General features: G+C 38.0%; 1 protein-coding gene across 1 annotated transcript in view; it reads left to right on the top strand.

Moving 5' to 3' along the window:
• The first annotated feature begins 13,767 nt into the window (after positions 1-13,767).
• LOC306864536 (A-type potassium channel modulatory protein KCNIP1-like) overlaps positions 13,768-26,419 on the top strand; it is a 52,341-nt gene continuing 39,689 nt past the window's right edge. The window contains exon 1 of the mRNA XM_079408621.1: positions 13,768-14,528. Within this exon, the coding sequence (XP_079264747.1) occupies positions 14,441-14,528 (88 nt within the window). The 5' untranslated portion in view covers positions 13,768-14,440. The remainder of the gene's footprint in view (positions 14,529-26,419) is intronic.

Raw genomic sequence — 26,419 nt, 5'->3', positions numbered from 1 at the left:
GGGGAGGGGAGGTATCCAAACCACATCAACTGGTCACTGGAGTTCCTCAGGGATCGGTTCTTGGACCCCTCCTCTTCTCCACATACACTACATCACTGGGTCCCATCATACATGCACATGTCTTCTCCTATCACTGCTACGCCGATGACACACAGCTCTCTTTTCAACCAGATGACCCAACGGTAGCTGCACGGATCTCAGGCTGTCTGGCAGACATCTCGGCATGGATGAAAGAACATCACCTACAGCTCAACCTGGCAAAGACTCTATTCTTGTCTTCCCTGCCACTCCGACTCTACAGCATGACTTCACGATTCAGTTAGGCTCATCAATGATTACCCCATCAACTTCGGTCAGAAATCTTGGTGTAATCTTTGATGACCAGCTGACCTTCAAAGAGCACATTGCAAAGACTGCTCGATCCTGCAGGTTTGCACTACACAACATCAGAAAGATCAGGCCCTTTCTGACAAAACATGCTGCACAACTTCTTGTCCAGGCCCTTGTCGTTTCTAGGCTGGACTACTGCAATGCTCTTCTGGCTGGTCTGCCATCAAACTCAATCAAACCTCTACAAATGATTCAGAATGCAGCGGCACGACTGATCTTCAATGAGCCCAAAAGAGCGCATGTTACACCTCTCTTCATCTCCTTGCACTGGCTACCAGTGGCAGCTCGCATCAAGTTCAAGACACTGATGCTTGCATACAGAACGACCACAGGCTCAGCACCCTCCTACTTCCACTCACTTTTACGAACCTACATCCCCTCCAGAAGTCTGAGATCTGCTAGTGAGCGACACCTTGTAGTACCATCACAGAGAGGCTCAAAATCACTCTCCAGAACATTCTCGTTCACCATTCCTGGCTGGTGGAATAATCTTCCCATCCCTATCCGAAATGCTGGATCCCTGTCAATCTTCAAGCAACAGCTGAAAACTCATCCCTTTCGGCAGTACTTGACTTCATCCTAAACTCAAAAAAAAAAAAAAAAAAACACTTTTTCCCTCTATCTTTCTCTCCCTCCCTCCCTTACTAGCTTGTACTTATTTGAACAATGACTGAGACTTGGTGTTACGAGCACTTCCTCTGTCTGATTCAAGATCTCTTCAAGATGAATCGCTTTTTGTATTCCCCAATTGTAAGTCGCTTTGGATAAAAGCGTCTGCCAAATGACTAAATGTAAATGTTTTAAACCATGCAAGTTTAAACTTCTGATATACGGTTTTCTCAGTGCACACATCTGATGCATGCACACAGAAAGCGACTGTCACATGGCATGTGAGTACTAAACTAAGTTCTCTTTCATGTCTTATTGCACTTAAACTGTCGAATACACACAGGTTTATGTTAAAACACACATGAGTTACAAAAACAGTCGGTTATGTCCAGGGCTGTGTTATCCTAATGGGCAACATGGGCTGCAGCCTAGGGCCCCGAACACTAGGGGGTCCCCCGAGTCAATTCTCTTTTGCATTTTATATAGGGTGATGGGATAATGTTGGGATAATAGTCGTCCGTCATGATATGTCTAGTTAATGAGGAAATGACTTGCGAGTCACCGTATATAGATGAAACGCCCTCCTAATTATTTTCACTTTTGCTTCTGTGTAAACTTACTGTCACCTGTTGACACCAGTAAGTTAATTGCTTCACTTACTGAACGGCAGCTAATTACTTTATTATTAATTTACAGCTAATTATTTTACTTTACTTTAATGTAATTACGTTTTATCGGCTTTACGTTTGTATCGGATTGCGTGTAAATAACTCTTTTTGTTGTTGTTGTGTGTTGTTGTTGTTGTCATTTTCCCACCAGCAATCCAGGTTTTGTCTAAATCCCCTAATTACTTTGGGTGGTAGCGCTGCTCTACACCCAACAGATGGCAGTATAGCCTCATTCTGTCTGTCTGATAACACTGAAGTCACTTTTGCACTTACAAAACTGAGACAGGAGTTTCAGCAGGAAAACACATCCCAGTCAGTTTGTAAAATAGTATTTTAATGTAAAAGATTTCAACTAAAATTTCTAATAGAATTTTTTTACTGACATATTTAGAAACATTTTCAAAAACAGACAATAGGATCTAGATGTTATTTTTGTAAATAACATTTCTCTTTCTTCAGACGTTTTTCAGTTATAATAAATTAATTTATTAATTAAACTTCTAAAATACACTTTCTGGCCTCTTATTTGTTTCTTGCTCAGTGCTTTCCTCTCACAGTCAAATGAAACAGGTTTAAAAGTTAAAATCTCTACTCTATGTTCTATAATTAGACCTGAATGCATAAATCTAATAATTAACATTCATCCAATTAAATTAAAGTACATGCTTTTATTACAAGGTGCACCTTGTGAGATTTGGACTGTTGTTAGTTATTTGATCTCCTGCCACCTTTTACAGTTTAAGTTCAATAACAGTCCTTAACATCATTAGCCTTTATTCACCCAACTATGAGGGTCAGAGAAAGAGAGCAGCATTTGTCTGAGGTCTGGTACTGCTTCATGTGCAAGCACAGAACCCTAAATAAATTATTATTACTGACAGCACTGAGTCCTGGCCCAACACAAAGCTCCAGCAATTACCTCTTTCCAAACACAGAAAGAAACACGGAGCATGGAATTCACAATCAGTGCAGATGCGACTAAAACAGACAGTTTTGTACCTAAATTAGAATATAAGCACAACACTAAGCATGCAAACCATGCCCCCCTTCTGACCATGCTTCATGAAATATTGAATTAAGCTCCTCTACAATCTTTCCATCTGTATGTACTACAGCACATCCCTGGATGTTTTCTTGAGGATGGTACGCTATTTCTGCTCTTGGTTTTAGGGAGTAATGACGTTAGTGGAGAACTGTGAGAGGTTTGTGAAGCTCAGCTTCCAGGATCAATTAAGATATGCTCTTGTAAAAATTACATGATCAAAACTGACTTACATAAGGATGGGATCCACATAATGAAAGCAATGAACCTTTCTCACATACTGCGATGACACATTTCCACAGTTATTGACATGGTAAATTTTTATGGCTTTTATCTTTTAATAAAAAAAAAATGCAATATACATTTATATCAGTACATTTTGTGTTGTATTTACTTGGCATTCAATTACAGAAATTGAGTTAACGCTGCTGCACGTTTCTAATACAACAGCAGTGGGAGTGAAGGCAAATTTGACATCTTTCTCTCTTCCGATCAATGTACTCAAATATTTATTTGTTTGTTTTAATTTTTTTTTTCCATTGGAGCAAATGGGAATGCAAAAATTATATTTGGTGTAATTTCTGTTCACCACTATAGAAGTTCATTCAACAATGACAACTTCTGTTTCGGAGAAACCAGAAATGTGAAAAGAGTCTATTGTGGGATAGAAATTAAAATTCTCTCATTTATTAACCTTAATGTCATTCTAAACCATGTATGCCGTACTTTCTTCTGTAGAACACAAAACATGGTGTTATGTTTGTACTGGTTGATTTTTTTAATGCAGTACAATGAATGTGGAATGGAGCTTTTAAGCTTCAAAACAGACCCAAAACATACACAATCTCACATCATTTGCGATGGCGTAACCATTGTTCAAGCAAACTGTTCCCTAAAGATACTAGCCTAGGGCCATCGTGCACCATGTTGGAACAACATTTGGCAATATTGAAGGAATAGTTCACCAAAAATGAAAATGTACTCACCCTCAGGCCATCCAAGATGTAGATGAGTTTGTTTCTTCATCAAAATAAATTTGGCGAAATTTAGTATTACATCACTTGCTCATTAATGAATTGCAGTAAATGGGTGCCGTCAGAATGAGAGTCCAAACAGCTAATAGAAACATCACAGTAATCCACAAGTAATGTACAGTCATGGCCAAAAATATCGGCACCCTTGCACTTCTCTCAGAAAATGGTTCCAATTGCAAATGATTTGGTATTCACATGCTTATTGTTTTTGTTTGCACTGCAACAACACAAAAAAACAGAGAAGAAAAGTCAAACTTGATAAAATTTCACACAGAACTCAAAAATGGACTGGACAAAATTGCTGTATTGCATTAAAAGATCAACCAGTACAAACATAACACCATGTTTTGTGTTCTACAGAAGAAAGTACGGCATACATGGTTTAGGATGGCATTTATGTTAATAAATTAGAGAATTTTAATCAATTCGTCTCCTCACCGGCCTTCCCAAGAAGACCATTAGACAGCTGCAGCTCATCCAGAACGCTGCTGCCAGGATTCTGACTAGAACCAGAAAATCTGAACATATCACACCAGTCATCAGGTACTTACTTCCAGTTACATTTAGGATTGATTTTAAAGCACTATCACTCGTTTATAAATCACTAAGTGGCCTAGGACCGAAATATATTGCAGATATGCTCACTGAATATAAACCTAACAGACCAGATCTTTAGGATCAAGTCAAGTAGAAATACCAAGGGTTCACTCAAAAGCTATTATGCAGCCCACAGTTGAAACCAGCTTAAAGAAGAGGTCAGATGTGCTAAATCAGTAGCCATATTTAAATCTAGACTCAAAACACATCTGTTTAGCTGTGCATATACTGAATGGGCACTGTGCTACGTCCTAACTGATTGCACTGTAATCATTTTTATTCTTAACTGTTTTAATTCATATTAAATAAAATAAAAAAACTGTTTTTTATTGTTGTGATTATTATTTATTTTTTTCTTTCATGATTGTTTTAAATCATTTTATATGTAAAGCATGTTGAATTACCACTGTGTATGAAATGTGCTAAACTTTGCCTTTGCATTTAGTAAATATATAATTACACAATTTTGAAAATCCTGTTATTTTTGTAGCTGTTTTTCCCCTTGGAATTCAGACTCAAGTCAGGGAGTGCTCTCGACATGGATTTGTTGGTGTGTGTATGTGTGTGTGTTGTTCATGGACACTAACAGTACTGTGTGCATCACTTTTCTTTTTCAAAAGATGAGTTATGACAGTCATAACCAAATATTACAACAAGAAGCACTATGTGACACAGAGAAAAAGAGAGTGAGTTACTGAAAAATGTCCTCAGCCCAGTGAGGTATGAATCGCTGTGGTCTAAAAGCTGTCTGTCTCCTTGAGTTACATAACTACGTTGTGCGTTCGAGTGTTAATGTTTGCGCACTACGTAACTTTAACCCAAACCTTTCTCTCTCTCGAATCCCTCTGCCCTTGAACCTCACAGCATTGATTTTCATGTAGATTTCCTTATGCCAGCATCTTTATTGCTTATTTTTAGTCTTTAATAATTAATGATTGTAAAACTGCTCTATTTTGCTCGCAAGGGCGAAACTATGATGGATTCACGGTTTCTGTTAAGGGCAGCCAAAATGTGCTGATGTAAGGGGTCACATAAGACAAAGGACCAATCATTGGAGAGTTTCAAGGAGCACTTCTACTGCAATATTCAAGTAATACAAACCGTTAGTTCCATAAAGGCTCTCTGTACATATTAAAAGACTGATCATGATACAATAAAATATTAAAAAAAATGAAGCTTCATAAAAAGTAAAATGTAAATATTCTTAGTTAGCCCAGTCTGATTTTAGATCAAATGTGAGAAAAGCTAGACTGAAGGTCTCATTTAATTATTCAGGAATGCCAAACATTCATACAGAATATCTCCAAAGAACCCCCAAAATAATAAACACCAGAACAATGCAAATCACATGAGACCAACAACCAGGAAAAAATCCACCACAGCGAGAGAGAAAGCAAGATTATGACAGAGAGAGCCTAGAGGGATTTCTCCTGGACGTGGATGGTCAGAGTGGTGAAGAAAAGCAGTGTGATTAAAGCACACATTTTCTCCTTTCCCGAGGGGAACATGAAGAAAACAATTACCTACGCGTGAATATGAGTGAAACAAGCAAAATGTTATGTCTGTTACTCTTGATGAGCTCCGAAAGCCTGGGATATTTCTGAGCTGGTTGGTGGAAACAGCCTGCACAGTGGATTGTGTGTTTCTTAGTATTGTTTATATAGTGTAGAGACAAAATAAAGAGGAGGAGAGAGAGAGGAAAAGAGAGAGTGAGGGAGGAAAGACAGCAGCGTCACATGGTTTCATTCAGGGGCATGCATGCGAGTCAGGATCTAGAAGATAGTGCCTATTTTTACTTCAGGTGACATCAGGTTTAGCACTCTGTTTCGTCCAGCACACAAGGAAAAAACAGATACATGCTGCATTGCCATTACCTTCCCCAATCCCAGTATTTTGTGAGCCATGTGCTCTTTGTGATACCATGAGATGCTGGAAGTTTCTTCAGGTATTGTTGTCCATGCATCCTGAATCACAGTCTTACGCTGTTTCCGATGGGGTAGCCATTGCTCAAGCAAACCATCGCCTAAAGATGCTTGATCCTAAATAAAATAAGATAGGTTTATGAACATGCCTGGGCCATCATGGACCATGTTGAAACAACACTTGGGTTTAAAGGAATAGTTCACCAAAATGAAAATGTACTCACCCTCAGACCATCCAAGACGTAGATGAGTTTGTTTCTTCATTAGAACAGATTTGGAGAAATGTAGCATTACATAACTTGCTCACCAATGGATACTCTGCTGTGAATGGGTGACATCAGAATGAAAGTCCAAACAGCTGAAAAAACACCATAATCCACAAGTAATATGAATAATCCACAAACTGCATGTTTGTAATAAACAAATCCATCATTAAGAGGTTTTTAACTTAAAAACCATTGCTTTCAGCTAAAATATGTGTCCTCTCCATAATATTGCTTTCTCCAGCAAATCAGGAGAGAAATATACACAAATCAAACACTGTTTACAATTGAGAACAGTCTTAAAAGGATTTTGTCTTTAAGTGGATTTTGATGTGAGCAGACAACAGGAGATGGATTTTTTTTTTAACTGGAGGAAGCATTATTATGGATTATGAACTTGCATTCTGGCCAGAAGCAATAATTTTAAATTAAAATGCCTTGATGGATTTGTTTTTTACAAACACACAGCTTTTCACCTCACAAGACATTAACTGATGGACTGCAGTCATGTAGATTATTGTAATATTTCACTATAGCATTCTTAGCTGACAGTATATGGATTCATTGTTCTGTTGGGATTTCACTGGGTGCGTACCTTCCTGTAAGTTTGAAACCTTCTTCCAGTTTGCTTCTGAGATGTGGTGCCACAACTGTCTGGCACCTGCTACGTGTCACCTATCAAACGCACTTAAATCACCCATGCTCTGTCCATTAGCGCATATAACGCTGCGCTATATAGAGGCTGTGGTATCTTACTTTACAGTGACTGCATTTTCAGGTGTAGCAGGATAGTGGAGGGGTGGTGGGCTGTAATCCATTAGGTGCCATAGAGCTTTATAATTTTGGCTTGTGAGTGCAAATTAGTCTTGCTTTATATCATTATATCCCAATGTATTATTGTTTCTCTTCATAAATTACACTACATTTATGTCACACCGCTACCTCATTTACCTCATTTTATCATATTAACTCTCTCTAGATCATAAATGTTCTCTCTTGTTCGCTCTCCCATAAACTAACTGAAGTAAATTAGAAGTAATTGGTATTCAGATGTTAACACTGCAAAATATACTTTTGTAGTCAGATTTTTTATTCTTTTTTTTTTTCCCAGTAAAAAAATCTAACATTTTATTTAGAACATTTTTAAAACAAGATATATTTACTCAAAAAGACAATTGTGTATATGAAGACATAGAGAACATATTTGTATTCATAACCTTTTATATACAGTCTAAGCATTATATATGATTTAATTAATATTTTATGATTATTATTATTTCATGCAAATATATGAGATTGAGCAGTTTACAGAAATAAAAAAACTAAATATAAACTCTCTCTCTCTCTCATATATAACTTTACTGTTACTAAGTGTCATGTGTTTGCATTACAAAGCAGTTTATACCAAAAAGTAAATATAAAATCAAATATTATTTATTATTTTATTTATTTTATTATTAAACTGATGGATTTTTTCATTATAAATTATTTTACTCTATATTATTCTAATATGCAATTTTATTAAATTATGATCAATTGCCCTGGTCGAGATTTCAGTATTGCTATTCAAAATGTATTCAAATAAAGAGGAAAGAACACAATATGCATAAAATAAGCATGCAGTAAACACTTATGCAAGAACACATACATACTCATTTACATATACGCAATATGCTTTTTTCTGCATATATCATTTGTGACTCTTCAAATGCAGTTCGACTAAATGCACCACAAACAAAAGCATCCAGCAGTTTACAAAGTGATGGACAAACAGAATTGGGGATGTCAGACCTGCAGAACTACAGCACATCTTTGTTGGACTGAACCTCACTGCAGCTGTTCTGAGCTGATTCTCCTGCTTTGAGTGAATCCTCCTGCTCTCTTACAACATAAGCTTCACAAACACAAGCAACCTGAAGTGCTTTACATATGTCTGTTGCATATTGAGTGCTTAATGTTGGCAGTATATGTGCATGTTTCTGCATAATTATGTGAGAAACTATCTTTATTGATTTAGGCACAATAATAAATGGTTTTATTTTCATCTATGCTTATACAAGATTCAGAATCTTGCAGAAGCAGAACTGAAATATAAAAGCAAATCAAGACACTAAAGACTGTTAAGATTCTATTACTTTGGTTATGTAAATCTCCTAATCAATAAAAACAAAACTCTCACTCCGTCTTGCTTGCTTTCTATCCACTTTGCACTTCCACCCACACAGTCCAAAAATATTGCAATATGCAATGCAGGACATAAAAGGGCTTTTCTGAGCATGTCTAATAGAATAAGAAGCATCTGCTCTGGTGATGTACTAAACCTAACCTTTACAAACCTCCCACTGGCAGAAATAATTCAAACAAAGAAACAAATATTCAATTATCACGTTAACGCTTTATTTAAAATGACATTAAAAAATGTCGCTTCATGCCTAAAGGTAATTTTTTAGATCTCTGGGGTTGTTGTTTCCAAGAAGCTCTCAGCTAATTCATTGTGGTATTACCAGATGTGCCTTTTAAAATTCCTTAGAAGAAAATGTATGTAGTTGTTGACAAAATATATCATATATGTGGATGTCAACGCACAGTTTGTTTTGACTGAAGAAAACTTAATATTGAGAACTCTTCCTTTGACTGCAGACTTTGGTATCTTGGCACATCTGAGCACAGTCTGAGACATTATTGAAATCACTTCTGATACCATATTGGAGACACATGTGAGATTATGGGGGTATTTTTCTCAGGAGAAGAGAGAGACAGTGGCTCATCCAAATCTTTGCATATCTCTTTGCATTGCATCTCTCCTTCATATTTCCTTTTAACTTTATCTGTCTCATTCCTCCAGCATCATCCTGCCATCTATCACAGCTGTCACTTCTCATTACCTCTTCCCTCTTTCTCTCTCACTTTCCTCTTCTTCTGTCTGCCTATTTTGGGTTCCCCTCAGCCAGGGCAAGAATGATAAATGAGGGCGAGATATTGGAATGGGTTGTGCGTGGGAATTTAGGGGTGGGACCAATTACATTTTAAACAAGCAATATTGTACCTAACAATACATTACTGAAATTCTCAAATCAAGAATCTATATGTTTAGTTACATATATATATATATATATATATATATATATATATATATATATATATATATAGACACACACATATGCACATTTATATATATATATATATATATATATATATATATACATATATATACTGTGACGAGTCGGCTGCCTCCCCCCTGTCCATCATCACCACCCCGTCCCATATTCGCCGCCCTTCACCAGGCTCCCGACAGGAGTGGGTGTGTGAGAGAGGAGGGGCGCTGAAACAGCCAGGGCTGGCGGCGTGTGATGAGGCGCACCTGACGTGAATAGAGCCTCATCACCGCCGCCGTTAAATGCCGAACGCGCCTCTCCTCGGGAGACCGGTCTCTTCCCGTGCATGCACGCTGGTGTCCTTGTGGGTCCAGGAAGGGAGCGTCGAGGAGGACTGCCGCACCCGTTAGGCGGCTGACGGGCTAGGATGCCGAGCCGCCGAGTCCCCCAGAAGTGCCGGGATCCCGAAGATGGACGAAGCCGCGCCAGAGACGCCGCCGCCACTCGCTCCCGGCCCCGAGAGGGGAGCGCGTGCGGCCACCGGACTCCGCCCCTTCCCTGGACCCTTCCCTCCTGAACACTGCCCTCCTGCACAGCCCCGCAGCACGACGAGGACACCAGATCCCCGTTTATTTTGGACACTTTTCCCCCTTTGGACACTTTATTTTGATATATTGTTTAATAAAAACCTCTCCGAGGCTTGACGCCACGCCCACTGTGTCTGTCGTTGGCTCCTCCCGCCACAGTGGTGGAGAATGCGGGCAGGCGGAGCCTAGACAGCGCAGTTGGGCAACATCTGATGACGTCATCCCCTCTCGCTCGCAAAAAGCCGTGGAACCCGCACGGGGACAGAGGAACGACGGGGACAGCCTCCCAGCCACCAAAGGGGTAAGTGACGTTCTTTTTATTGGTCATTTACCCTGTGGCTGGTTGAGGCTGACAACTAATACCCGGTTTCTCTGTCCCGGTTCCGGCGCGGTGCGAGAGGGAGAGTTGCCCGGAGAGGAATCCCTGCCCCGCCCACTCCGACCGCTGGAGCCTGGTTGAGGAAGGTAGCACTCCCGCGTGGGCGGCGACCCTCGGACGGGGATGTCGCTTGGGGGGGGGAATGTGACGAGTCGGCTGCCTCCCCCCTGTCCATCATCACCACCCCGTCCCATATTCGCCGCCCTTCACCAGGCTCCCGACAGGAGTGGGTGTGTGAGAGAGCAGGGGCGCTGAAACAGCCAGGGCTGGCGGCGTGTGATGAGGCGCACCTGACGTGAATAGAGCCTCATCACCGCCGCCGTTAAATGCCGAACGCGCCTCTCCTCGGGAGACCGGTCTCTTCCCGTGCATGCACGCTGGTGTCCTCGTGGGTCCAGGAAGGGAGCGTCGAGGAGGACTGCCGCACCCGTTAGGCGGCTGACGGGCTAGGATGCCGAGCCGCCGAGTCCCCCAGAAGTGCCGGGATCCCGAAGATGGACGAAGCCGCGCCAGAGACGCCGCCGCCACTCGCTCCCGGCCCCGAGAGGGGAGCGCGTGCGGCCACCGGACTCCGCCCCTTCCCTGGACCCTTCCCTCCTGAACACTGCCCTCCTGCACAGCCCCGCAGCACGACGAGGACACCAGATCCCCGTTTATTTTGGACACTTTTCCCCCTTTGGACACTTTATTTTGATATATTGTTTAATAAAAACCTCTCCGAGGCTTGACGCCACGCCCACTGTGTCTGTCGTTGGCTCCTCCCGCCACAACACACACACACACACACACACACACACACATATGTACATATATATACACACACAGTGTATATATACAAAAAATGTATTTGATCCCCTGCTGATTTTGTACGTTTGCCCACTGACAAAGAAATGATCAGTCTATAATTTTAATGGTAGGTTTATTTGAACAGTGAGAGACAGAATAACAACAAAAAAATCCAGAAAAACGCATTTCAAAAAAGTAATAAATTGATTTGCATTTTAATGAGTTAAATAAGTATTTGGCCCCTTCGCAAATCATGATTTAGTACTTGGTGGCAAAACCCTTGTTGGCAATAACAGAGGTCAGACCTTTCTTGCAGTTGGCCACCAGGTTTGCACACATCTCAGGAGGGATTTTGTCCCACTCCTCTTTGCAGATCCTCTCCAAGTCATTAAGGTTTCGAGGCTGACATTTTCAATGCCCTGGCCCTGACGGTACATGGCCCCGTCCATCGTCCCTTTGATGCGGTGCAGTTGTCCTGTCCCCTTAGCAGAAAAACACCCCCAAAGCATAATGTTTCCACCTCCATGTTTGACGGTGGGGATGGTGTTCTTGGGGTCATAGGTAGCATTCCTCCTCCTCCAAACACAGCGAGTTGAGTCGATGCCAAAGAGCTTGATTTTGGTCTCATCTGACCACAACACTTTCACCCAGTTCTCCTCTGAATCATTGGCAAACTTCAGACGGGCCTGTACATGTGCTTTCTTGAGCAGTTCTTCACGGCGTAGAGTGTTACCAATTGTTTTCTTGGTGACTATGGTCCCAGCTCGAGATCATTGATAAGATACTCCCGTGTAGTTCTGGGCTGATTCTTCATCGTTCTAATGATCATTGAAACTCCACAAGGTGAGATCTTGCATGGAGCCCAAGACCAAGGGAGACTGACAGTTATTTTGTGTTTCTTCCATTTGTCACTAATCACTAATCGCACCAACTGTTGTCACCTTCTCACCAAGCTGCTTGGCGATGGTCTTGTAACCCATTCCCATCCCTGACATCCTTGGACAGCTCTTTGGTCTTAGCCATGGTGGAGAGTTTGGATTCTGATTGATTGATTGCTTCTGTGGACAGGTTGTCTTTTATACAGGTAACAAACTGAGATTAGGAGCACTCCCTTTAAAAGAGTGCTCCTTATAAAAGTATAAAAGTATAAAAGACACCTGGGCACAGGTGTATAAAAGAAAGTATAAAAGACACAGGTGTATAAAAGAAAGTATAAAAGACACAGGTGTATAAAAGAAAGTATAAAAGACACCTCCTGTATAAAAGACACCTGGGCGCCAGAAATCTTGAGAAGGGTCTGGCTCCAGACTTGCACTTGCACTCTCAGACTTGCACTCTCAGACACTTGCGCTTCCGTAGGTGACATCACTTGCAGTCTTTTTTATTTTGTTCTATTTATTGATTATTTTTTGTTTAAATCTCTCAACATTTTACAACAGTAGCCAGGTGGTGAAGACAAGAAAAAAGAAACTAAATTACAATGTAATTTGCAATCGCGCTACCTGCGACGTCACTTGCATTGCCAATGGAGACAAGACGCTGTGGTGCTTAAACGATTAAAACTAATTAAGTACAATAACAAACAGGGTCCTGCAAGTCGTCTGTAGGAGAAAAAGAAAAGACCTGCAAATCCGTGGCTACAGAACAGCAGAATATGAACGCAATGCGCAAAGTTTCTCGTTAAGCGTTTTCCTCCCGCAGAAAACCAACGAATGGACTTTGTAATAGAATGAAATAGAACAAAGTAGAGGATAAAATATAATGGAAAGTAGCAGAATATAAAAATAGAATAGAATAGAATAAAATAGAATAAAATAGAATAGAATAGAATAGAATAGAATAGAATAGAATAGAATAGAATCTAGCTAAATAGAGCCATATGGAATATGATCTTTATTAAATATGATCTTTAACATAATAGTGTGACATACAAAAGGAAATAGAATAGAATAGAAATATAGCAGAAGAAGCAGGTTTTTAATGCAATGAAATCTTAAACAAAACAGAATATCATATAATAATTTAATGTAAATGAGAGTAAATAGGATATAATCTTTAAGTTTACTAGAATGGAACAGAATAGGATTGAATCTAGCAGAACGTAACAGAAGAATAGAGATCCAACAGAATAGAACAGAATCTTTACTATAATGTGATGCAGTATAATACAGTAGAAGAAGAGATTTTAATAGAAAATATTCTTTAACCTAATGGAGTAGATTATATTATAGATTAATATAATAATATAGATTATAGATTATAATATATTTTAGCTCATCTACTACAAGCAAGTTTGAGAGAGGTGTGTAAGAGATACTTCCTGAGAGAGAGAGAGAGAGAGAGAGAGAGAGAGCAATAGTCTTCAGTTTTATGCTGCAGGGATCTGTCCAGCAGCACAGAGCAGTCGGAAACGCTGCAGCGGACCAGACTTCTCGCCACAACACCACACAACACACACCACACACTCACACATACAACTAGAGAAAGAGAGAAGCAGAGGCGTAACCAGGAGAAGCATCGTCGAGGAAAAGGAAAGCCACTCTTTTGTCTCCATGGACATTCAACTTCCTCCGAGCAGTTCTTAGTCTGTGTAGCACAGCAGTGGGCTCTTGCCATATGCTTAATAATTGATCAGGTCGGTCCCTGAGCTTTGAGCCTGCAGCACTCACCAACTTTTCCCCCTCTAACTTTCGCAGCAGCAGTCGGCTGTTTCAGCAACTCTTCTTTTATACTTCAAACGGTTGGCACAGAGGCAGAGGAAAACAAGTTCAGGCACTTTGTGAGCATCTTGTGTGTGTTTGTGCGCGTGAGTGTGAGGACAGTGGGCTAAAGGTGTGTATGTGTGTGTGTTGTCTGGGCATCCTGCTCATCTCATTCTTGGACTTGGAACCCATTGTTAAAAGAGCTGCTCTTGTGAGACTGGACGAGCAAGAGGAGGTGTGAGAAGCACTCTGGAGGCCACGGAGAGGCTTGTATGGGACGTACGTCTCGTCTGTGAGCACCGCTGGTGAAAGCAGTGTTTAGGCTGTTGTAGGGGCTGTCTGTGCACCCTTGGATCCTCTCTCATCATGGCTGGCTGTACCAGCCGCTGCAGACAGGGGGTACTAAAGCTCATTCAGTCCCTTCAGAGGCTTGTCTCGGGAACTCTCAGCAAAGGTAAGACACCTGCATTAGCATCAAACTCAAAAGAATAAAAAAAAAAGGAAACAAGCTTGTTTAAAATGGAGAGTACAGGTAAAGTGGGACAAATTATAAAGTTTTTTGTTTTTGTTTTTCAAAGATGGTTTTTAGTATTATATTTAATATATTTAAACATTAAATGTTACATTTATCATAAATGTATCTTTTTTCAATATATTTAATAAAAATTTTGTTTTACATATCAGATTAATGTAATATCATATTCAATATTATTTTTTAAAATATTATATTTTTCAGTAATTGTTATTATTATTATATTTAATAACATTTTAGTTTTAATATTTATTATAAAATTGTGTTTTAATGATATATTCAGTATAAAGTGTTTAATGTTCTATTTATGATAAAGTACATGTTTTTAATATTTCTTAATATTGTTTTTATTTTAGTATGATATTTAATATGAAGATTTTATTTTAAAATAATGTTCAATATATTTAAAAAAAATATTAGATTTTTGGTGAAGTATTTGATTAATTTTAATGAAGTTTTATTTTAAATATTATATTTACTGTAAAAATACTGTAATATAGTCAATATAAGGCTCATATTTTATTTTTTTATACTTAATACATTTTTGATATAGCATGTATTTACTATTTAATATAAAGATTTTATTAATTAAAAATTTTTCATATAAAGTTTAATATAATTATTATAATGTATTTTATATAAATATTATATTCATAAGTGGGTTTTTTACGTTATATTAACTGTAAATCTTTTTAATATCCGTATATTTAATACATGTTGTTTTTTCTATAATATGAATGTTGTTATTCTATATTATATTTAAAATAAAGTATTTCTTTTAATAATATTTTTAATAATGATTTTTTCTTTTAGTATGACATTTCATTAAAATATTTTATTTTAATATATTTAATGCAATGGTTTTTAATATTCCTTAATTTTTTCATTTTTATAGTGTAGAGGAGAAATTTAGCTATTTAAAATGGTATTTTTTCTGGGGACATGGGCCATTTTGCATCATATTTTAAAACAACGCAAAATTTACCCAATTTACCTGTATTCACATTGATTGTATTCGCTTTTTTGTCTGTTGTTTCTGTTTTGATATTGCAAGCTGTTTATCATAGTGCCAAACAGTAAGATGCGCCAATGTTAGAATGGAATTCCAACACCTCACTCTTTCACGCTTCACCTGGAATCTTTCATGAGCACACATTTACACCTCAACTCGACTTCAAAGGAAAAATCCTCTTTTTGTCATTTTTTTGTTTAGTTTTTTCTTTGAAGAGCAGTCTGGATTCTTAGTTTGGCAATGATCTTCATTTCTGTCTTTCATCCCTCTTATCTCCTCTGTTTTTCGAGTACCATAGCACTGTGTCAGCAGAAAAAGCACTGCATGGTTCGTCTCCATGCCGACGGGGCCCGTGGAGGTGCTGGAACCAAGCAGTGGCTGTTTATCTGCTGTCACTGAGTGCAGAGAGCCGGAACCTCATCGTGCACTGCATGATGAACCCCACTATCTCTACACTACTTCATTATATCTTCCTCACAGATAGATACTCTTCCTATGCACAGGGGAGTAGGAAGTTAATTTAAAGAGAATATTGAGGATTTGGAGTCACAGTATAGAATTTAAACCAGTCTCTCTAGACCACTATGGCAGACCACAGTGCACTAAAGCTAGGAAAGGAAGCTGTGACTCAAATATTTTGTATTTGTGTGCTCTGAGCTTATTTTAGTGTTATCTTAGGCTGTGTGAATAAAAAAATAAAATAAAGAAGCAGATGAATAGTAGATAACCCTTCCGCCTTGAAGTAACTGCTACAGATTCGGTTAGAGTAGACCAGAATACAAAGCAACACAATATTTTGCAGAATACAACAGAATACTTAAAGTAGCATAGGACAACAGTTGAACAAATCATTAACAAAATGAAATCTATAGCATGGATTCTATTCTTCACTACAGATAATAATAGATTTAATCTATACATTAGAATAGTTTGGAAACTTAAACACAATAAAAGAATCTTTAATGGATTAAAATATAATACTTATCTTAATATAATATATCGGTTTTTTAGCAGAACTGAATAAAATCATTAGCAGAATATTATAGTACAATAGAACAAAAACTTTAACAAAACAATATAATTACATTTTAGCACGATAGAGTAGAATAACTTTTCTATAGAACAGAATAGAATCATACTAACTCTGTTCTTCTCTACACAGAAGAATGAAATGGAATCTTCAATAGAATATAAGATTTTATTTTAAAATAATGTTCAATGTATTTAAAAAAATATTAGATTTTTGGTAAAGTATTTGATTAATTTTAATGAAGTTTTATTTTAAATATTATATTTACTGTAAAAATACTGTAATATAGTCAATGTAAGGCTCATATTTATTATATTTTTATAATAAGCAGAAGAGATTAGAAAATGGAATATATATATATATATATATATATATATATATATATATATATCTTAAACAGAATAAAATATTTAGCAGAACAGAGTAGAAAAAAAAGAATGCAAACAAAATAAAATAGAATAGAATTTTGAAGAGAATCTTTAGTAGAAAGGAACTGAATGGCATAGCAATGTAGGATATTTATAGAATGTTAAATAGATAAGTACAAAACTATTGAACCCCATTCCACATAATAAAAAAAAGTAAAAATGGTAATTGCGACTTTTTTCTCACAATTCAGACTTTTGTTTAGAATTGTGAAATATAATCTCACATTTCTGAGAAAATGTCAGAATTGCGCAATAAAAAGATGCAATTACCTTTTTTTCTGTGGCGGAAAAACAAACGGTGAAATGTAAAATCAGAATTTTGAGGAAAAAAAATCAGAATTGTGAGATGCAAACTCTGTATTTTGACTTTTTCCCCCTTAATTCTGAGTTTGCATCTCACAATTATGTGTTTATATCACTTAATTCTGACTTTTTTCCTCTGTGTGGAAATCTAATGTGAGATAAAAAGTTACCTTTACAATTACCTTTACAAACCATACATAATTACCTTTATACAAAACATAACCAAAAATGACTATTTTCCCAAATGTTCCCATAGTTTCCCAAGTCATGTTTTGTAACCCTGGACCACAAAACCAGTCTTAAGTATTGATTTTCTTTTATGCCAAAAATCATTAGGATATTAAGTAAAGATCATGTTCCATGAAGATATTTTGTAAATTTCCTAATGTAAATATATCAAAACTTCATTTTTGATTAGTAATATGCATTGCTAGAACTTCAATTTGATAACTTTAAAGGCAATTTTCTCAATATTGTGATTTATTTGCACCATCAGATTCCAGATTTTCAAATAGTAGTATCTCGCCCAAATATTGTCCGATCCTAATAAACCATACATCAATGGAAAGCTTATTTATTCAACTTTCAGCTGATGTATAAATCTCAATTTCGAAAAATTATGTCATATGACTGGTTATGCTATATGACTTATTACTGGTTTTGTGGTCCAGGGTCACATTTTAGAAGGTTGATGCTCAAAGCCCTCTGGCTAAACAACCTTGTTTTAGAATGAACTAGTGTCAAATGTAATGAAAGCTCAGTGAATAGTGTGTGAGAGAGTCTGTATACATCCATCATGGTTATTCTAGCGGACTGCAATTTACCTCAGTCAAACCATTAACGGATTGATGATGACCCTTCATCCCTGCAGGAACAGATAATCTGATGTTGAATTTCATGAATTTCTAAACCTTCCCTACTGTTCTGCACTAAAAAAATGCACCATTTTACACACTTATATTTCACACATTCATCAATTCATGGTGCATATTTGGCACATTCTGCATCCACATGTTCCGTCACAACCTTCTTCCTATGACAGGAAGAAAAAATCAAGACCATTGCAGGAAGAAATACTGTTGCCCATGAACACCCAATCAGAAGCTGTTTTGTTGTTACCAATAGCAAACTTGAGTGCAAGTGACAAGGTCAGTCAAGCACATGGAAGGGTGTAAGTGTTTTGTTTAAGTGCAGGGCATATATATATATATATATATATATATATATATGTGTGTGTGTGTGTGTGTGTGTGTGTGTGTGTGATTGCGAGTGACAAAATGGCTATGCTGGTGTTACTGCAGTTTTACAGCTCCAATAGAATGAGTCTCTGGGGTAAAGAGAGAGAGCATTTGACATTTTAAAGAGTACAAGGTCTATCAATCCTGCTAACTTCCCTTGACATGCTGCACATTTTCCCTGTTCTCTGTAGAAGAACTGTAGCCCACATGAGAGTGCACATTACATCCATACAACAGCTTATGTAAACCCTTGTGATTGGAAGAATCAATATTGATGCAGACGCATTTGGAGTTTTGTCCCAAGTTGAGCGTTTATCTGGCAAATAGCATTAAAAAAAAAAGAGGGATGACATACAGTGCCGTGAAAAGGTTTTTGCCCCTTCCGGTCTTTTTTTTTGGTATTTTTTCAGCATATTTGTCACACTTTAAAGATTCAGATTATCAAACAAATTTTTATATTACACAAAAATAATGCAAGTAAATACAAAATGCAGTTTTAAATGATTATTTCATTTATGAAGGGAAAAAGCTATCCAAACCTACCTGGCCCTACATGAAAAATGTATCATCCCCCTCCTGTTAAATCATAAAAGAACTGTGATTAACCACATTATTTTAAAAAGCGGAGTTAAATTTCACTAGCAAAACCAAGCCTGATTACTGCCAGACCTGTTGAATCAAGAAATCACTTAAATAAAACCTGTCTGACAAAGTGAAACATGCTTAAAGAGTAACACATCATGCCACGATCTAAAGAAATTCAAGAACAGATGAGAAACAAAATAGTTGACGTATCAGTCTGGAATGGGTTATAAAGCCATTTCTAAGGCTTTGGGACTCCATAGAACCAAGGTCAGAGCCATTATCTACAAATGGTGAAAGCTTGTAACAGTGGTGAACCTTCCCAGCCTACCAAAATTACTCCAAGAGCGCAATGACGATTCATCCAGGAGGTCATAAAAGAACCCAGAACAACATCTAAAGAACTGCAGGCCTCACTTGCCTCAGTTAAGGTCAGTGTTCATGATTCAACAATAAGAAAGAGTCTGGGCAAAACGGCATCCATGGGAGACAAAAGCCATTGCTGACCAAAAAGAACACAAAAGCTTGTCTCACATTTACTAAAAAAAATATCTTGATTATCCCCAAGACTTTTGGTCAAATATTCTGTGGACTGATGAGACAAAAGTTTAACTTTTTGGAAGGTGTGTGTCCCATTACATCTGGTGTAAAACCAACACAGAATTAAATTAAAAAAAAAACATCATTCCAACAGTCAAACATGGGGGTGGTAGTGTGATGGTCTGAGGCTGCTTTTCAGCTTCAGGACCTGGACGACTTGCCATGATTGATGGAAACATAAATGCTGCACGCTATCAGAAAATCCTGAAAGAGAATGTCTGGCCATCAGTTTGTGACCTCAAGCTGAATGTCTCAAGAAAAGCAAAATTAAGGTTTTGGAGTGGTCAAATCAAAGTCCAGACTCAAATCCGATTGAGATGCTGTGGCATGACCTTAAACAGTCCATTCATGCTCGAAAACCCTCCAGTGTGGCTGAATTAAAACAATTCTGCAAGGAAGAGTGGACCAAAATTCCTCCACAGTGATGTAAAAGACTCATTACCAGTTATCACAAATGCTTGAAGCGGTGGCACAACCAGTTATTAGATTTAGGGGGCAATTACTTTTTCACGAAGTGCCAGGCAGGTTTGGACAGCTTTTTTCCCTTAATAAATGAAATCATCATTTCAAAACTGCATTTTGTATTTACTCTGGTTATCTTTGTGTAACATTAAAATTTGTTTGATGATCTGAATCTTAAAGTGTGACAAATATGCAAAAGAAAAAAAAAAGAAAAAAAACAGGAAGGGGGCAAAAATCTTTTCACGGTACTGTACATATGCATACAATATACCATATCTACTGTATGTTTTAATTTCTTAAAATTTAATATGGAACATTCTGTCAACGTTTACTTACCCTCATATTCCAAACTTGTCATCCGTAGGGACAAATCTATAAACTATCTATTTTTTTCTTCCATGTAAAAGGCCATAGACACAGTGCAGCTAAATTTGGTTGTCAGTTCACATTTTAGTGCTTAATTCTGGTATGTAAACACACAGTTCAGTAATTTATGGAAATGACAACTGCATTCTACAACAGAATTTACTCTCGAATTCAGGTAGTGACAACCGCATTTACAGTAAATCTATGCAGTGTGTATGGAACCAAAGTGAACAACTAGTTGTTAATGACGTAATGACACGAATCCGAGTTGTGTTTTTTTCTGTATGTATGGTGCAAGAAATCACAGGGTTCATTAGTGTTGCCAGATCTAGCTAGAAAAATAAATACATAAATAAATAAATACAAACAAGCCCATAATAAACTCAAATCCTATCTTGAAAATATTTTAAGCCACTAAAAATATAGTAACCTGCACCTGCCTACTTTATTAACTCCATAAACTGAATCGCTTTATAAGCAGACTCCAAACACAACGGCCAGAGATGCTTAATAAGCATCGCTTATAATAAGTGGACATGGCAACCCATCAAGACTGCGGACAACAAAACATGATGGCTCTTTTGACGGTGGTTTAGTTAAAAAAATAAAATAAAACAAAAAAAAACAGAACAAAATTTTTGGTTGCTGCAATATTACTTTGGTTAAAAACCAAATACACAAAAATAAAATTAAGGGATTCAATATGTAAATAAGGTTGTCACTCCTGAAAATTTTAGAGTGAGCGTGTACATGGCCAAAAAGTCATACAGGTTTTGAACAACATGAGGATGAATTAATAATGACACAATTTTTGGGTGATCTCTTTAGGCCTCTGATTACAGGGTATGTTTGCAATGTTTGGGATTGACTTATATGTGATTTATAGATAGAAGCTTGACTACTGTCTGACACAGCAAAAGTTAAAAGGATAGTTCACCCAAAAAGGATAATTACAGTGCCCTCTATAGGTATTGGAACAGTAAAGACAAAATTGCGCTGTTGGCTGTGGAGTCACGACATTTGCAAATATGATTAAAAGATGAATATGAGACAAAACTACAGAATGTCACATTTTATTATTAGCCGTTTCAACACATACATGTTTTACCAAATAAAAAGAACAGCACTTTTAGAGTTCATCCCACTCATTGATGTGAGCATAAGTATTGGGACAGTTGAACATAAGGCAGATATAAAAGATTAAAAGCTATTATTTAGTTGTAGATCCCTTGCGCACAATCACAGCACTGAGTCTGTGACCCATAGACATCACCAGACTCTTGGTCTCATCCTTTGAAATACTTTTGCCAGCCTTTAATGCAGCCAGTTCCAATTGTTGCTTGTTTTGCCTTTACTCTCCTCTCCAGCTGGTGAAATTCATGTTTTGAATTTAAAATCTGGAGAATTTGGATTTGGATTTAAATCTGGAGATTGACTTGGGCAATCTAAGACTTTCCATTACTTTGCCCTTATAAATTCCTTGACTGAACTGGCAGGGTGTTTTGGGTCATTGTCCTGATGCAATATGAAGCACTTCCCAATTAATCTGGTGGCATTTTCTTGAATATTGGTAGGCAAGATGGTTTTGTACCCTTCTAAATTCATTCTGCTACTGTCATCATACATTAAGTCATCAGTAAAGTTAAGAGGGCCTGTTCCAGAGACAGCCATGCATGCCCGTGCCATGACACCACCTCCACCATGCTTTACAGATGAGGCTGTATTCTTGGGATCATTGCAGTTCCCTTTTTTTCTCCACATTTTTGCTTTCCCATCACCTAGATAAAGGTTCATCTTTGTCTCATCGGTCCATAAACACAGTTCCAAAACACTTCTGGCTCACCTCTGTGCTTTTTTGCAAGCTCTAATCTTGCCTTTATATTTTTGGTGCTGGTCAGAGGTTTGCATCTTGCTGTGTAGCATCTGTAATTCTGTGTCAAAGTCTCCTGAGGACAGTAGATTGTCAGAGCATCACCCCAGCTTTCTGGAAGTTGTTGGTGATTTTACATACACATCTTTTAGGGTTCATTTTCACAGCTTTTATGATTTGTCTGTCATCAACTACTGTTGTTTTCTCAGCCGATCAGGTAGTTGTTGGTTGCTGGTGTCGCGGGTGGTTTCCAAACTCTTGATTTCTCCATGCCCTTTGTTTTTACTATAGCTCTAACTGACTTCCTCTTTTCTTTTAGCATCCAAATTGCTTGCTTTTCTCTCAAAGTCAGCTCCCTCGTCTTCATCCTGGTTTGTGTGTGTCATCATTGAATGCAAGATTCAGAATACAGAAGTAATGGATATAACTGATACGACACATTCAGTGCTTTTAATATCTGAAGAATTAATGCAACAGGACACAGATGATCACAGAAAGACCTGTGAGGCAACTGTTCCAATACTTATGCTCACATCAGATAGAGGGATGAAACTCTAAAAGTGCTGAACTTCTTAGCTGGTAAAACATCTATGTGTTGAATCACCCAATAATAAAATGTAACATTCTGTAGTTTTGTCTCATATTCATCTTTTAATCATATTTGTAAATGTCTTGACTTCACAGACAACAGAGCAATTTTGTCTTTACTGTTCCAATACTTTTGGAGGGCACCGAATATCATTAATTACTCACCCTCATATTGTTCCAAACCCGTAAGACCTCCGTTCACAAATTAAGATATTTTTAATCTGAGAGATCTCTGACTCTCACAGACAGGAAGAGTACTACCACGATCAAGGCGCAGAAACGTAATAAGGACATCTTTAAAATGGTCCATGTGACATCAGTGGTTCAACTGTAATATTATGAAGCTACGAGAATACCTTTTTTGTGCAAAGAAAACTAAAATAACAACTTTATTCAACAATTATTTTTCTCCACGTCACCCTATAGGGTGCCATTCTGGAGAGTACCACAACGCATGCGCTGTCTATGGAGGGTCAGAGAGCTCTCGGATTTCATCAAAAATATCTTAATTTGTGTTCCGAATATTTACAGAGGTCTTGTGGGTTTGGAACGATATGAGGGTGAGTGAGTAATGACAGAATGTTCATTTTTGGGTGAACTATCCCTTTAAATTGAATCTACAGCTTGACCTCTCCTATCTCTTTCTCCTTTAATAGATTTTTATGAATTATATCACATCTGAGGGCTGATGCAATGTTCACAGTCCAATTGCCTGAGGACTCTAAACATAACATTTCAGAACAGTGCAGACCAAGATGTACCACACACACACACACACACACACACTCACAAAAAGAGAAAACGGGAAAGAGATTTCGGAGAGTGATTCAGTGTCTCATTACAGTAAAGGGATAGTTCACCCAAAATAGTAACATTCTGGAATTATTGACTCCCTCATGTTGTTTCTAAACCTGTATGACTTTCATTCTTCTGCGAAAAACACAAAAGGTGAATATTTGAAGGTTATCCAGCACAGCTCTTTTCATTATAATGGAAATAAAAGGGACTGGATTTGTCAAGCTCAAACTTAAAACAAGATGCCATAAATGAATCATAATAGAATTGGCATGCTATATTCAAAGTCTTCTGAAAAGATACAATAATTTTGTGTGAAAAACTGAGCAAAATACATGTTATTGAATGATAATCATCCCCTCTGATGTGCAGAGTGTAAGGTGCTACACACATCTAGAAATATACAAACTTACACTTTGGAATGAATCATTTTTCATTTGTAGTAGTGAAACTAAAAATGTTTGAGAGGTTTAGACATTTACTTGACAGCTTTTTCACAAATTGGACAAATAAATTGTAATGGGAACTAATATTAGTCAGGGTGCTTTATGATGGGTGATCTAATGTGATATATGTTTTATTTAGTTCTTTCCAGAAAAGTTTTTCGTTCTCCATCTGGTTTCAGACAAACTCTTATAAGTTGACACTATTTCGCTACCATCTGTCTGACAGCTACAATGCCAATGCAATTTAACTCTCCCACACTCTTTCCCTCCTTCGCACATTTTCTCCTTCTCTTTTACCTCCTTCTCTGTCACTCGCTGAATTTCAGTCTCTTTTCAGACTCGGGCATTTACTCAGTGATTCTGTTTCGGTTTGGCTCCAGCTGCTGTGGAGGTGCCAAATGTTTCTCTAAGCATCATCTTATGTAAATGTAACATTAGATGTGAAACAGTCACAATATCCCGAATTTATTCAGGCCTGTTCACGTCCTCCTCCTCCACCTCGGCCTCCTGTTCCTGCTGAGCTGTTGATAATACGAGTGTGTGTGTGTCTGAGGTTCATAATAACTTGCAGCAATAACACAGGCAATACCAGCAGTACCCAACCTCTAACATATTTCCTTTTATCTAAAGAAGGCAAAAAGTAATTAAAAAAGAGAGAAAGAGGCTGAGAGAGAAAAAAAGACTGAAACATATTCTGACATCCTTATGGCCTTTTCATGACCTTTAAAAAAATACGCCTGAATTAGCATGTGTTTGTATGTGTGTGGGAGAATGAACTCAGGTCCTGTGAGCTTGCATGTGTATTCATAGAGTATGTGCACAAGAGTGAGATGCACTTCAGTCCATTAGTAGAATACACTGCAGTCTGAACCAGTTTTTGTATATACAGGTCCTTTTCAAAAAATTAGCATATTGTGATAAAGTTCATTATTTTCTGTAATGTACTGATAAACATTAGACTTTCATATATTTTAGATTCATTACAACACAACTGAAGTAGTTCAAGCCTTTTATTGTTTTAATATTGATGATTTTGGCATACAGCTCATGAAAACCCAAAATTCCTATCTCAAAAAATTAGCATATTTCATCCAACCAATAAAATAAAAGTGTTTTTAATACAAAAAAAGTCAACCTTCAAATAATTATGTTCAGTTATGCACTCAATACTTGGTCGGGAATCCTTTTGCAGAAATGACTGCTTCAATGCGGCGTGGCATGGAGGCAATCAGCCTGTGGCACTGCTGAGGTGTTATGGAGGCCCAGGATGCTTCGATAGCGGCCTTAAGCTCATCCAGAGTGTTGGGTCTTGCGTCTCTCAACTTTCTCTTCACAATATCTCACAGATTCTCTATGGGGTTCAGGTCAGGAGAGTTGGCAGGCCAATTGAGCACAGTAATACCATGGTCAGTAAACCATTTACCAGTGGTTTTGGCACTGTGAGCAGGTGCCAGGTCGTGCTGAAAAATGAAATCTTCATCTCCATAAAGCTTTTCAGCAGATGGAAGCATGAAGTGCTCCAAAATCTCCTGATAGCTAGCTGCATTGACCCTGCCCTTGATAAAACACAGTGGACCAACACTAGCAGCTGACATGGCACCCCAGACCATCACTGGCTGTGGGTACTTGACACTGGACTTCAGGCATTTTGCCATTTCCCTCTCCCATGTCTTCCTCCAGACTCTGGCACCTTGATTTCCAAATGACATGCAAAATGTGCTTTCATCCGAAAAAAGTACTTTGGACCACTGAGCAACAGTCCAGTGCTGCTTCTCTGTTCAAAAGTGGCTTGACCTGGGGAATGCGGCACCTGTAGCCCATTTCCTGCACACGCCTGTACACGGTGGCTCTGGATGTTTCTACTCCAGACTCAGTCCACTGCTTCCGCAGGTCCCCCAAGGTCTGGAATCGGTCCTTCTCCACAATCTTCCTCAGCGTCCGGTCACCTCTTCTCGTTGTGCTGCGTTTTCTGCCACACTTTTTCCTTCCCACAGACTTCCCACTGAGGTGCCTTGATACAGCACTCTGGGAACAGCCTATTCGTTCAGAAATTTCTTTCTGTGTCTTACCCTCTTGCTTGAGGGTGTCAATGA

The sequence above is a fragment of the Barbus barbus genome, assembly GCF_936440315.1.
Source record: "Barbus barbus genome assembly, chromosome: 45".
NCBI classification, from domain to species: Eukaryota; Metazoa; Chordata; class Actinopteri; order Cypriniformes; family Cyprinidae; genus Barbus; species Barbus barbus.
Note: the sequence above shows the minus strand (reverse complement) of the source record. Positions and strands in the feature narration are given on the sequence as shown.